The 13,853-nt window shown below is 45.3% G+C and overlaps 1 protein-coding gene across 1 annotated transcript in view; it reads right to left on the bottom strand.

The window, feature by feature from the left end:
- The window catches only part of LOC117362871 (sodium/hydrogen exchanger 2-like), a 146,315-nt gene that overhangs the window by 64,338 nt on the left and 68,124 nt on the right, over positions 1-13,853 (bottom strand). Inside the window, exons 5-6 of the mRNA XM_033949944.1 lie at positions 7,774-7,976; positions 5,814-5,903 (exon numbers count right to left, since the gene is read on the bottom strand). Coding sequence (XP_033805835.1) covers positions 5,814-5,903; positions 7,774-7,976 — 293 coding nt within the window. The remainder of the gene's footprint in view (positions 1-5,813; positions 5,904-7,773; positions 7,977-13,853) is intronic.

Raw genomic sequence — 13,853 nt, 5'->3', positions numbered from 1 at the left:
CCAGCAGTCCGCACACGCGGCGGCCCATCAGGTCTAGGACCTGTATAGTAATCCTCTATCTATATCCCTCTATCCCCTTTTCCTTCAGGAAATCATCTAATCCTTTCTTGAACCCCAATACCGTACTCAGACCTATCACATCCTCTGGAAGCGCATTCCAGGTGTCCACCACTCTTTGGATGAAGAAGAACTTCCTAGCATTGGTTCTGAATCTGGCCCCTCTTAATTTTTCCGAATGCCCTCTCGTTCTTGTAGTTGTCGAAAGTATGAAGAATCTGTCCTTCTCCACTTTTTCTATGCCCTTCATGATCTTGTAAGTCTCTATCATGTCCCCTCTAAGCCTCCGCTTCTCCAGGGAAAAGAGCCCCAGTCTCTCCAATCTTTCAGCATATGAAAGGTTTTCCATACCTTTTATCAATCTCGTTGCTCTTTCCTGTACCCTCTCCTCTCGAGTATCGCCATATCCTTCTTAAGGTACGGCGACCAATATTGGATGCAGTGCTCCAGACGCGGGCGCACCATCACCCAATACAATGGCAGGATAACTTCCTTCGTTCTGGTTGTAATACGCTTCTTGATAATGCCTAGCATTCTGTTCGCCTTCTTAGAGGCCGCTGCGCACTGTGCCGATGGCTTCATTGTTTTGTCCACCAGTACCCCTAAGTCCTTCTCTAGGCTACTTTCACCCAATACCAGCCCTCCCATTGCATCGGGTTTCTGTTTCCCACATGCAAGACTTTACATTTCTCTACATTAAAGTTCATCTGCCATTTATTCGCCCACTCTCCCAGTTTGTTCAGGTTCCTTTGTAAATCTTTGCTGTCCTCTTTAGTCCTAACTCCACTAAATAGTTTGGTGTCGTCTGTGAATTTTATAACTTCACACTTCATCCCTGTTTCTAGATCATTTATAAATACATTGAACATCAGCGGCCTGAGTACTGACCCCTGCGGGATAACACTCGTGACCCTCCTCCAGTCCGAGTAGTGGCCCTTCACTCCTACCCTTTGCTTTCTACCTGCCAACCAATTTTTGATCCATGTATGTACATCTCCTTCCACCCCATGGTTCTTCAGTTTCCGTAGTAGGCGTTCATGGGGTACCTTGTCAAAGGCTTTTTGGAAATCCAAGTATATGATGTCTATGGGGTCCCCTTTGTCCATTTGTTTGCTAATTCCTTCAAAGAAGTGCAATAAGTTTGTTAGGCATCTTAGAAGTTGCTTATAATGTACTTTGGTTAAGTTTATCTTTCGCTCTTAAAAAACAAGCAGATTTGTTTAGTTACTTTTATAAACATTGTTTATTGGTTAAATATACCTGCATTAATACAGACTTTATATATACAGATCCTGCACAATCAAAATCAGCCAGTCACAGGCATGTAATTCTATCTAATCAAAGGGTCTTGTTTGTCAACCAATCACATAATAGTGTTGCTCTTTGGCAGAAAGTTGTGGGAAGTACTATCATTATTGCTGAAAATCCATTTGACAATGGAGAAAAGCAGATTTTTGTCCATGTACTACTAGAGCATTCATGTGTTGTTGGTGATGTTGGAGGAAGACTTTACCGGCACTGAAATAGTGAAATAAAGTGGGCTGGAGTAAGAGTGCAGCAATCAAGATCTTAAAGAGGAAGTGTGAGACTAAATCTGTTGCTGACAGGGTACATTCAAGCCACCCCTGATTGTCTACTCCTAGACAAGATAAAACTCTTAGATGCACTTCTCTAGCTCACCACAAGCCCACACTACATCTGCTCAGGTAGGGGCATGAGAAGTGTAGCATGACAGTTTCTTCATTTATGGTACATATAAGGTGCCTAGAGTATGGATTCAGGGGGTGAAAAGTAAGAACTTCACTCATGACAGATATCTAGAGGAAGTGCAGAATTCAGTGGACATGAAGATGCTCAAAATGGATCTGTGAAAAGTGGGAAAAAGTGCTTTTCTGTGATGAAAGCACTGTGGGCCTGATTCTATATACAGTAGAATCTCAGCTAATTAGCATTCAGTTAACAGGCACTCTCAACCAACCGGCAAAAAATTTGCCAGCCAAAAAAACAAAATCTCCCACGCTCCTCAGACAACCTCCAAACAACTCCCTCCCTCCGTCCAGCCCCCAAAGCAGCAGAGAGCCACAAATCTCCCTCCCTCTCTCCCATCCCCAAAGCAGCGGCAGCTGTCTTGACAATTCCCACTCCTTGGCCCAAGGCAGCAGCGGCATCCAATTCTGACAACCCTCCTCCCTCCCTCATCCCCAAAGCAGGAGCAGCAGTAGATCCTGACAATTCCCTCCCTCCCTTGGCCCTGAAGCATCAGCACCAGCTGAGCCTGACAACCCCCCACCCTCCATTACCAAGGCAGCAGCGGCAGCTGGTGAACAGAAGAAGTGCCGTAAACAAGCTGCTTCTGGCCAGAACCGGCAGGGCCTTTCCTCTGTCATGTAACTTCTGACATGGCAGAAGAAAGGCCCTACCGGAGCTGGCCATAAACAGCCTGTTTATGGCCCTTCTTTTGTTCACTGGCTGCTACTACTGCCTCAGTAAGGGAGGTAGGGGGGTTGTCGGGATCGACTGTCGCTGCTGCTTTCAGTCCGAGGGAGAGGACAGGGATTGTCAGGATTGGCTGCTACTGCTGCCTCCAGCCCAGAGGGAGGGGGTTCTCAGGACGGGCTCTGCTGCTTAGAGGACCTGAGGGAGGGCTGCTACAGTATTTTTTTTTTTACAGTAACTCTCAAGCAACCAGAAAAACAGTTATCCAGCTTTGACCAACCCCCAAGGGTGACAGATAGCCGAGAGCCTACCATAGTCCATCTAAAAAAATCAGTGTCGACTAGTATTTATTTATTTGATTTATTTTGGTATTTATAGATCGCCTATCAGAATTATTTAAGCAATTTACAGTTAGGTACTCAAGCCCTTATCTGTCCCGGTGGGCTCACAATCTATCTAAAGTACCAGGGTCATTAATTATTTATTGATTTAAAATAATAATAAAAATAATAATAATAGCAGCTTTATTTATATCCCGTCATACCTATTCAGTTCAAGATGGTATAGTACAGGGGTAGGCAATTCTGGTCCTTGAGAGCCAGAGTCAGGTCAGGTTTTCAGGATATCCACAAAAATATGCATGAGATAGATTTGCATCTCAAGGAGGCAGTGCATGCAAATCCATCTCATACATATTCATTGTGGATATCCTGAAAACCTGACCTGACTCCGGCTCTCGAGGACCAGAATTGCCTACCTCTGTACTATACCGTCTTGAACTGAATAGGTATGACGGGATATAAATAAAGCTGCTGCTATTATTATTATTATTATTAGAAATACAGTATGGATACCGCAGGTATCGTGGAAAATGAAGATTACAGCATTGTTTTAGAGTGGGAAGGGGGTGCGCAGGGAGGAGGGGGTACATGTTGGCAATGTAGGTGGGATGGATGGGTTTTGAAGGATCAGATAAGCTTGTTGAATAAGTGGGATTTCAGAGATTTTCTGAAAGATTGGTATGATGGAGATTTCAAGAGGAGAGCGCTTAATGTATTGTTACAGATGCCTGCCTGGAATTTTTTGTATTGACATGCCTTGGAGGTGGGGAATGATAATATCAGAGTATTGTGGGAGGGGCGTGGATGGTCCTGAAGAACAAAGTGCTTCATGAGGTAGGTGGGCGAGGTGCCGAATAGTGTCTTGTAACAGAGGCAGCCCCTGTAACAGCATTGCAGCCAATGAGATAGGATGGATGCCCTCTTCCTCCTGCCTCAGCAATCCCGTTGTACATCTGGGCCACCTGGATCCACCGACACTCTCCATGGCTCTCCCCTGGCATCCCCCCCCCTACTCAAAGATACCCCCTCCCACAAACCCATCAACAATACCTCAAAAGACAGCCCTAGGGGGCTGGTGGGCTGGGGTTCAGCTCAAAAAAAACCCAGCTCAAGAGACCCCAAGCCTGTACTTCTTTGTAGAAGCTGGCAAGAGGGTTGCCCACTCCCTTTTGCCAGCAGGCCCACCTCTTCGAAATGGCGGGCCTTCCCCTTCCCGGTGCATCCTGTACAGGGAGGGGCCTAAGGCCCTGATTAGCCTGAATACCTTAAGCCCCTCCTATGCTGATAATTGTCACATACTCAACATCCGGAACCCCTGAGGAAGGCTATTACAGCCAAAACAAGCACAGTTTCTACAATACTGTCATTCCATGTGGATGAGTTTGATCCTATGAATATTCAATATACAATTGTGACCTTGTTCCTTTTTGTGAATGAGTGTGTATCTTATAAGACTTCTGCTCATATTTGAATCAAGAACTTCAATTCTACAGCTTCTTTGTACTCTTTTGGGACTCCAATATTACTGTGGAATTATTGGCTTTCTCTTTTGGACAGTATATTTGGACAGTATATTGCAAAATCATGTTTAGCATATTACATTTTGGGAGAAAATGAAGCTTTTTTTAGGACTGAAGATGGTATTATATTTTAAGAGGCTTTGAGCTATTACATGAATTGCACTCTTTTGTTGTTTATACTGAGATCCTTTTTATCCATTTCTCAGGAATTATCATTTATCAAGAATTATCATTTAGCCGATGAGTTCCCTCCACCCCTTTCAAAACTGAGGCCATCACCAACATACACCAGACAGCCATTTTTATAGGTACTTGAAAATAATACTGTGTGTGTCTACTTCCCTTCTCCTCCCTTCCCCTCATGATGTAACTTCCTGTTTTGGAGGAGAAGGGAAGCTGGCATGCACAGTATTTGAGCAGCCCCATGGAATGGATTCAATTTGCTTACAGACTGCAGCAGTGGCAGGAGAGAGGGCAGTGAGGGAGTCGAAGGGAGGGAAGTTTGCATCACCTCACCAAGTAATTGGGGGCCCCCTGCCATATTTGCTGCCCCCTAACACTGGCCCTGGAAGGGAAGAGATGCCCGGACAGCCTGTTTGTCTTCCCCTAACACCGGTGGGCCCCCTGATGTTTCTGGGCCCGAGGCCCGTGCCTACTGGGCCTACCCTTTAATCTGGCCCTGCCTGTACTGTTGATGTAAACTTTTTGGACATCACTTTCCAACAAATTGGTCACAATAATTTTTTTTAATGCTCATTTTCCTAATTTTTATCCAACTATTTCAGACTTTTGCATATCACTCTATTGCCAGCCTAACAGAGAATTAATTTGAGACCATGGATCTGTGTACACAATAAGCACTGCAGATTCAGAGTTTTATTTCTGGGAGAGTACAACTTCCTATAGAGCAAAACCCAGATTGTCAGCAGCATTATTGCATATTGCTGCTGAAAGTATCTACAGATCATCCCAGTGCTATCTGATAGTGCCAGGATAGTTCGTCAGTAGATCCTGGGTAGAACTGGGAGTAGCTCATAGACTGATGATATTCAGCTCTGGAATCAAGATAACCATCCAGATAATTTAGGATAGCAAAAAAAGCTGTCCTAAGTTGTCCAGATAGTTAAATGAGTATCAGAACTGAATATTGTCATCGTTGGAGTAACTCTTGGTGCTTCCAAAATACCCAATATAACTTGACTGCAGCAGGCACCATTTAAAACAAACACTGACTACATAGCTGAATATTGTGGGTACAGTTTCCATAATAAAAACCCTTAATGTTCCAACTACTGCAAATAATGCTTGCTCTACTTTTCCAGTCTTTGAATGCTGTTATCGTACTTTGCATGGACTACAAATTCTACGGGAATTGTCACCACCTTGCACCTCTTCATGTGTTATTTACCTGAAATAAACCTGCGTATTTTGTTGCACTAAATAATAATAAATTACTTACCCGGCTGTGAATTTCTTCACTGACAACTGACTGTTTTGTGCTTGATCTTTTAACATCAAGAAACACTACCAAAGGGTGAATTGTTATTCCCTGGGAATGGAAAAAAAATACAAGAAGTTAATATGTTTGAAATTGAAAATGCATTGAATGACTACAGCAAATGGTGACAAAGTATCACACAGGGAAATGTATGTGTGTGTGTGTGTGTCTGTGTATTTTCTATAGGTTATTGGATTCAGGACTGACACACCAAGAACTTTCAATACAAAGCATGGACAAAGTTTTTTTGGGGAAGGAGGGAGGTGAAGGAGAAGGACAATGCTTAAGGCTGGTGTTAGAAAGTGTAATAGAGCATTTTACTGTTGCTCATGCTGTTCTTTTTCTGCCTGCCCCATAGTCAGTGCATCTCATTTTCATATCTCAGGCAAAGCCACAGTGGATTTAAATGCAGTATCAAGCACCATGGAGCATTCATGCTCCTGTGCCACTGAAAGTCAAACCATTCCATCCAATACTACAACAGGAAGTGATGTTGAGGGAGGGGAGGGAGCAGGAGAGCAGAACCTTTAGTGACACAGGAGTATAAAGGTTATGTGGTGCTTGATACTATGTTTAAATCAGCTGTTGCTGCACTGTAAAGGAAAACTGAAGCATACACTGTAGATTAGCAGAGTTTGGCAAACTAAGCCTGATTTATCACTCATTTCTCTTGTGATGAATAAGGTCTGCTGTGTGAAGAATAGCATAATTGTCCATGCTTTATTAAATGCCCTTCTGCACCCTCCTCTCTGCCTCCCCACTCCTTCCCAGCCACACTTGTTCTCTCCCTTCCCCCAATTACTCTTTAAATCTTTGTCAGCACGAGCAGCTTCTCCGGCCTGCTGCTCTCACCAGCGTTAGCTTTCCCTCTGATGTCACTTCCTGGCCCCATGCTCAGGAAGTGATTTCAGAGAGAAGCCAGGCTGGCACGAGCAGCAGGCCGGAGATGTTACTCACACTGGCGAAGATTTAAAGAGGCACAGAGGAAGGGAGGGCATGAGCATGGCATGAGGGAGCTGAGAGATGCCGGTGCCCCACCAAGATGGCACCTGCGGTGCTCCACCCCACCACCCGCCTTACTATGCCACTGCTGCTGAGATATAGGTGCAAATTAATTGGTTAATGAACTCTTAACCATCAATATTAGGGTGCCAACAACCAATTGTTAATTGGTGCTCATTAACATTGGTGTGCACATCTGGCTGTGTGCTATTCTTTAAGGCAGGGCGCCTAACTTCCATAGCATGTATCCTAAAAATGAGTGTGGCCATGGGAAGGGCATTGATGTGTGGTTATAGAATACTGGGTGAGCGTGCCTAACTTAGGTGCCATCATTTACATTAAATTTCATCAGGCATAAGTGGGACCAAAGTTAGGCATGGGAATCGGCATGCAGTTTGTGGGACCAGGAAATGAAGTCAGAGGGCAGGCTCAACCAGCACAAACAGGTGGGGGAAGATCTTGCTTTCTGCTGCCAGTAACAACTACAAGAGTTATGGGGAAGGGGCAGGTGAATGTATTTTTAAGAGACCCCCCCTTCCTCAAAGGGGGGGAAAGTGGATGAGATACCAGGTGCCACTGCCCTTCGCTATACCACTGCCTCAATTTTAGTTAAATTGCCCTCCATGTCCTTACATTTAGGGATGCACATTTCTTGGCATACGTATTTACTGGGTTAATTTCCATGCACATGCCTATATTTGCAAAAGTATGCACACTCGTAAATACAGCACATTCCTCAACCTCACACCCCAAAACGCCTTTGTTCAGGTTGGGCAACTACACAAATATAGGTAATATACATGTAATTCTACATGCACATCAAATTAGCTATTTGGAAGTGCATATCTCTGTACATAAAGCATTGCTTAACACACAGAAATGGCTTGTGAAATTTTTCCTCCATATTGTCAGTTCATACCTGAATAAAAACTGTAAAAAATATCACCACAATAGCTGCAGTGATAAAGAGTTTCTTTCTCGGAAACACTGCAGCAGGCAGGAGAAATACAAGGGAGAAACAGATAGCTCCACGAAGACCTCCATAGGCAATAATGAACTGGTCCTTAAATGTAAGGGGTATGATTCGGAACCGGTTAATAATATGAGTCAGGACAAATACTCCTGTTGAAGAAAAACAACCTCATTTAGAAAGCAGAAATTGGTATACTTCCATATAATCAGTCATCAAATAACTACAGATGCAGCATGTTTCAGCATTATTAACTTTACAGAAAGATATTTTAATGACTGCTACTTCTAAATTACAATTAGCCTGTCATTGAATAATATATTTTTGCCACCAGGGATTTTCAGACTGTATTAGAAGCTCTGATGATGTTAAGTTGAAGGGTGTACAATTACATCAATGGTGTAGCCACAGGGGGCTCAGACTCCCCTGCAGAACCAGATTTATGGCTGGTGGGGATGCTCAAGTCTTGCCAGATGAAGAGATTCACTGCTGGAGCCTCTGCCTGTGCTGATTGATCAGCAGGAAGTTGGTGGGGTGATCCATAAGAACAAAAGAATGGCCTTAACTGGGTCAGACCAATGGTCCATCAAGCCCAGTAGCCTGTTCTCATAGTGGCCAATCCAGATCACTGGCCAAAACCCAAGGAATAGCAACATTCCAGGGCAAGAAAAAGCTTCCCCCATGTCTTTCTCAATAACAGACGATGGACTTTTTCTCCAGGAAACTGTCCAAACCTTTTTTAAAACCAATGCCAACACTTCTGTGCATGTTCAGTTCATGCATTAAACTGAGCATGTACAGAAGTGCTGGTGTTGGAGGCTAGAGCACCTGCCAGATTCCTCATTGCTCTGGCAGCACAGGCTGGAACTCCAGTAGCAAATCTCTTTAACTATCAAAGGATTACCAGATTTTACTTGTGTAAAATCTGGACCCATAGACCCGCCCAGTTCCACCCCATTACGCCCATGCCATGCCCAAGCCACACCCCCTCAGCCTGTTCTTGTCAGTTGGGAGGGCATCTGCACACGCCGGGTTTTGAAAAGCTGTCCGGACGCACGGACATGTCCTCTAAAATGAGGATATGTCCGAGTATATCCGGACATCTGGTAACCCTAAACTAGCAGGACTTGAGTATCCTCACCAGCAAAGATGTGATGTGGCAGTGACAGCGGAAGCAGATGGTGGGGGGAAAAATGCTTGCCACCTCCAGTTCATCCCTGGGCCCCCTCCAAAAAATTAAGTTTTGGCTATGCTTCTGGTGTCCATAGCATAAACATGTTTAGCAAATCTGAAATCTTTTCATTACTATAGCTATAGTACCTTGGTCTGGGTTCATTGTTTCATGTCCTACATGACAAGGACCCTGTTTATTTATGATCATTAGTACAGGTTCAGGGAACATGTCAAACTAGGGTTATCAGATTTTTGCAGGACAAAAAGAAGATGCATGGTCTGGCCCCATCCTGCCCACAGCCCTGCCTAATTCCATCCCACAACCCCAGCCCCACACAAACCTCATATCATTGGGCCGCATCTGGAGGGCATCTGCGCATGGGCGGATGCAACTTGGATATATCACAGGCATGTGTGCAGGGCCGCCATCAGGGCAGTACTACCAGTCCTGCATTTAGGGGCCTGGAGCTGACAGGGGGCCCGGGCCAGTAGCGTACCTAGGGGGGGGGTGACAGAGAGAGCTGAACGGGGACGATGGGGGATCCGCGGGGTTAAATATAACTCGAGCCGCGAGGCTCGTCTTCTACTCCGACTGCCCTGCCGCACACACAGCCGATCGGAAGCCTTCCCCGACGTCAGCGCTGACGTCGGAGGGAGGGCTTAAGCAAAGCCCGCCCTGCGACGTCAACGCTGAAGTCGGGGAAGACTTCTGGTCGGCAATGTGTGCGCCTCGAGCTACATTTTGCTGAGAAAGTTGCTAAGATGGGCTGGGAGGCAAACGGGGAACACAAAAGGGGGAGGGAATGCGTTTTGGACACAAGGCATGAACTTGGGAGAGAGGAAGGGAGGGAAAGAGATACTGAGGTGGGGGAGGGAATGCATTTTTGGACACAGAAGGCATGAACTTGGGAGAGAGGAAGGGAGGGAAAGAGATGCTGAAGTGGGGGGATGGAATGGGTTTTTGGACACAGAAGGCATGGACTATGGAGAGAGGAAGGGAGGGAAATAGATGCTGAGGTGGGGGAGGGAATGGGTTTTTGGACACAGAAGGCATGGACTTGGGAGAGAGGAAGGGAGGGAAAGAGATGCTGAGGTGGGGGAGGGAATGCATTTTTGGACACAGAAGGCATGGACTTGGGAGAGAGGAAGGGAGGGAAAGAGATGCTGAGGTGGGGGAGGGAATGTGTTTTTGGACACAGAAGGCAAGGACTTGGGAGAGAGGAAGGGAGGGAAAGAGATGGGTGTGTACACGGGGAATAGAAAAAAGGAGAATTTTTGGTCATAGGGAGGGAGTGAGGTAAGACAGTGGCATACCAAGGTGGGAGTGGGGGCGGTCTGCCCCGGGTTTACGCCCCAAGAGGGTGCACAGCTGGCCACCCTCCAGTGTTCTCCCTAGGCTGGCAAACTGCGTCTCTTTAGCCACTTGAGTGCCACCGCCGTCATTGGGAACAGGCCGGTGCCAAGTTCTCCCTGCTTTTCCCTGTGGGGCTGACCAACTCTCGCCACCCGCGTCAATTCTGACGTCGGAGAGGACGTTCTGGGCCAGCCAATCGCTGCCTGGCTGGCCCAGAACGTCCTCTCTGACGTTAGAATTGACGTCGAGTGGCGAGAGTTGGTCGGCCCCGCAGGGAAGAGAAGCAGGGCGAACTCGGCGCCGGCCTGTTCCCGATAGCGGCAGTGGCAGCCTATTCCCCAGTGGCAGTGGCAGCATTTTCCCAATGGTGGTGGCATAGGGGAGGGCAAGGAGAAAGAAAGAAAGGGGGGGACAGGGATCCAGAAAAAAAAAAGAAAGGGGGCTGGGTGAAACAAAGAAAAATGGGGCACGGAGAAAGAGAGAAAGACAGACATACAGAATGAAAGGGGGTATGGAGAAAGAGAGAGAAAAAGAAAGAAGGGGGCAGGGTGAAACAAAGAAAAAGTTTGGGGAGGGAATGAGGTCTGGGGGAGAGGAAGCATACAGGAGGCTGAAAGAAGGGAAGAAATATTGGATGCACAGTCAGAAGAATAAAGTGCAACCAGAGATTGATGAAATTACCAAAGGTAGGAAAATGATTTTATTTTCAATTTAGTGATCAAAATGTGTCCGTTTTGAGAATTTATATATGCTGTCTATATTTTGCACTATGGACCCCTTTTACTAAACCGCAATAGCGTTTTTTAGCGCAGGGAGCCTATGAACTTCAAGAGAAGCGTGGGGCATTCAGCGCAGGTCCCTGCGCTAAAAACTGCTATCGCGGTTTAGTAAAAAGGGAGGGGGAATATTTGTCTATTTTTGTATAGTTGTTACTGAGGTGACATTGCATAAAGTCATCTGCCTTGACCTCTTTGAAAACCCACGGAATATAAATGATAATTAACATTTTCTCTGCGTACAGCGTGCTTTGTGTTTTTAAAATTTTATTGTTGGTAGATCATTTTGACTTGGCCACAAAGGTAAGGGGGAGGGAGGGGAGCTGCTGAAAGAGTCTACCTTGACGTGGTTGCAGGCTTACAAATCTTTTGGTCAAAGAGTGCGGAGACAGAGAAAAGTATGTGTGTATTCGGTCCATGGAAGAAGGAGGGGGAAGGGGTGCGGGGGGGGGGGGCCCAATAGGATTGCTCAGTAAGGGGCCCAGAAATTTCTGATGGCGGCCCTGCATGTGTGCATGCATATAATGTCACCATGTTGCATCTGTGCATAGTCAGATGCCCTCCAGATGTAGTCAGATGCCCTCCAGATGTGGCTTCGAGCTTAAAGCTTTTCAATATCCGTCCAAATCCCTGTACAGTCCTCTAAAAAGAGGACATTTCCAGGTAAATCCGGATGTCTGGTAACTCTTATGTCAAACACTAACTCTATGTCAAACACTCACCGCCTTAAGTCTGCACTATCCAATAAGGGCCTGATTCTGTATAGTACACTTAAAAATTAGCACCAACTAGTGCTGAGCTAAGCACATTTCTATAAAAGTTATGCACAACTTGTAGAATCATGCTTAGTGCTGCTTATGCTTGATAACTTTTAGGCATGCCCATTTAGGCCAGTTAAAACTAGGCCTAAATGTCTGCATTTAAGTTGTGCGCACATCAGCGCATATTCTATAAACTTTCGCATAACTCAAAACCATGCCCATGATCCACCCTTAACCATGACCCCTCTTCAGCATCACGCACTTGAAATGACACATACTTTTATAACATCACACCTACCAAGTTACATACATAATGTCCAATTAATGAGGTTATAATTGCCAATTATCAGTGTCGATTAGGCCCATTATTCAATTAAGTTGTGTGTGTGCTTCGGCTATGTGCACCGATGCACACACATAACTTTAGGGGCCATTTATAGAATTTTGGAGTAAGTGTGTGCTATTATTGTACATGCACTAGTTGGATAACACTTCCATGCCCTTTCCCCACCCATGGCATGCCCCCATGCGCTGACAGGCAAATTATCAAATCTGTAAAGCATTTTGAAGTAAGCCTTTTCTCATGTGCTTTAGCAAGAGATCCCTAAAGTGAGCAAAGACTCACAATTATGCCTTCTTAAAAGCAGTGAACTTGTGGAGTTCACTGTCACCACATTCCCTAATTGACTTAGGTTGTATTGATGATAGTATTTGACATCTGTATTATGCATGTTGAATTGTTATTGTAGTGGACTTGCAGGCTATAACACTCAAGGGTTTCAAGGTAAAATAACACTATTCGCCGACGACGCCAAACTATGCAACATAGTAGATAACAGCACCTTGCCTGACAGTATGGAACAGGACCTGCTCTTATTGGAACATTGGTCCTCGACTTGGCAGCTAGGCTTCAATGCTAAAAAATGTTAGGTCATGCACCTTGGCAGCAGAAACCCGTGCAGAACTTACACTCTAAATGGTGAGACCTTAGCTAGGACTAGGGCAGAACGGGATTTAGGAATAATCATTAGTGAAGACATGAAAACTGCCAAGCAGGTGGAGAAAGCTGCATCCAAGGCTAGACAAATGGTGGGATGCATCCGTAGAGGTTTCGTCAGCCGGAGGCCCGAAGTCATAATGCCCCTGTACAGATCCATGGTGAGACCTCATCTTGAATATTGTGTTCAATTCTGGAGACCACATTATCAAAAAGATGTGCGGAGAATCGAGTCGGTTCAGCAAATGACCACCAGGATGGTCTCGGGACTCAAGAACCTCCCATATGAGGAAAGACTGAATAAACTGCAGCTATACTCGCTCGAGGAACGTAGAGAGAGGGGGGACATGATTGAGACTTTTAAATATATCAAGGGCCGCATCGAGGTGGAAGATGATATCTTCTTTCTTAAAGGACCTTCGACCACAAGAGGTCATCCGCTGAAAATCAAAGGCGGGCAATTTCATGGCGACGCCAGGAAGTATTTCTTCACCGAAAGGGTGGTCGATCATTGGAATGAACTTCCATTGCAGGTGATTAACGCCAGCAGCGTGCTCGATTTTAAAAAGAAATGGGATATGTATGTGGGATCTCTAGCGGGGTGAAGTCTGGGGGTGGGTCATTAGCGTGGGCAGACTTGATGGGCTACAGCCCTTTTCTGCCGTCATAATCTATGTTTCTATGTAACACTGTTAAAGAAAAAGTGGAATCCAGATGTTTCCTCCTTGATATGGACTAGATGGCAAGTGTATGCAAAATGTTATACTGATTTTTTAAAAGAGTTCCATGTGAGATTTGGGAAATTACAGACTGGTAAGCCTGACCTTGATGCTGGGCAAAATAATGGAAACAATTATAAAAAAATAAAATTGTGAAACATTTAGAGAAACATGATTTAATGAGACAGAGTCAGCATGGGTAACTTTAGCCGAGGGAGATCTTACTTCACCAATTTGCTTGACTTCTTT

This window comes from Geotrypetes seraphini, chromosome 6 (assembly GCF_902459505.1).
Source record: "Geotrypetes seraphini chromosome 6, aGeoSer1.1, whole genome shotgun sequence".
NCBI classification, from domain to species: Eukaryota; Metazoa; Chordata; class Amphibia; order Gymnophiona; family Dermophiidae; genus Geotrypetes; species Geotrypetes seraphini.
Note: the sequence above shows the minus strand (reverse complement) of the source record. Positions and strands in the feature narration are given on the sequence as shown.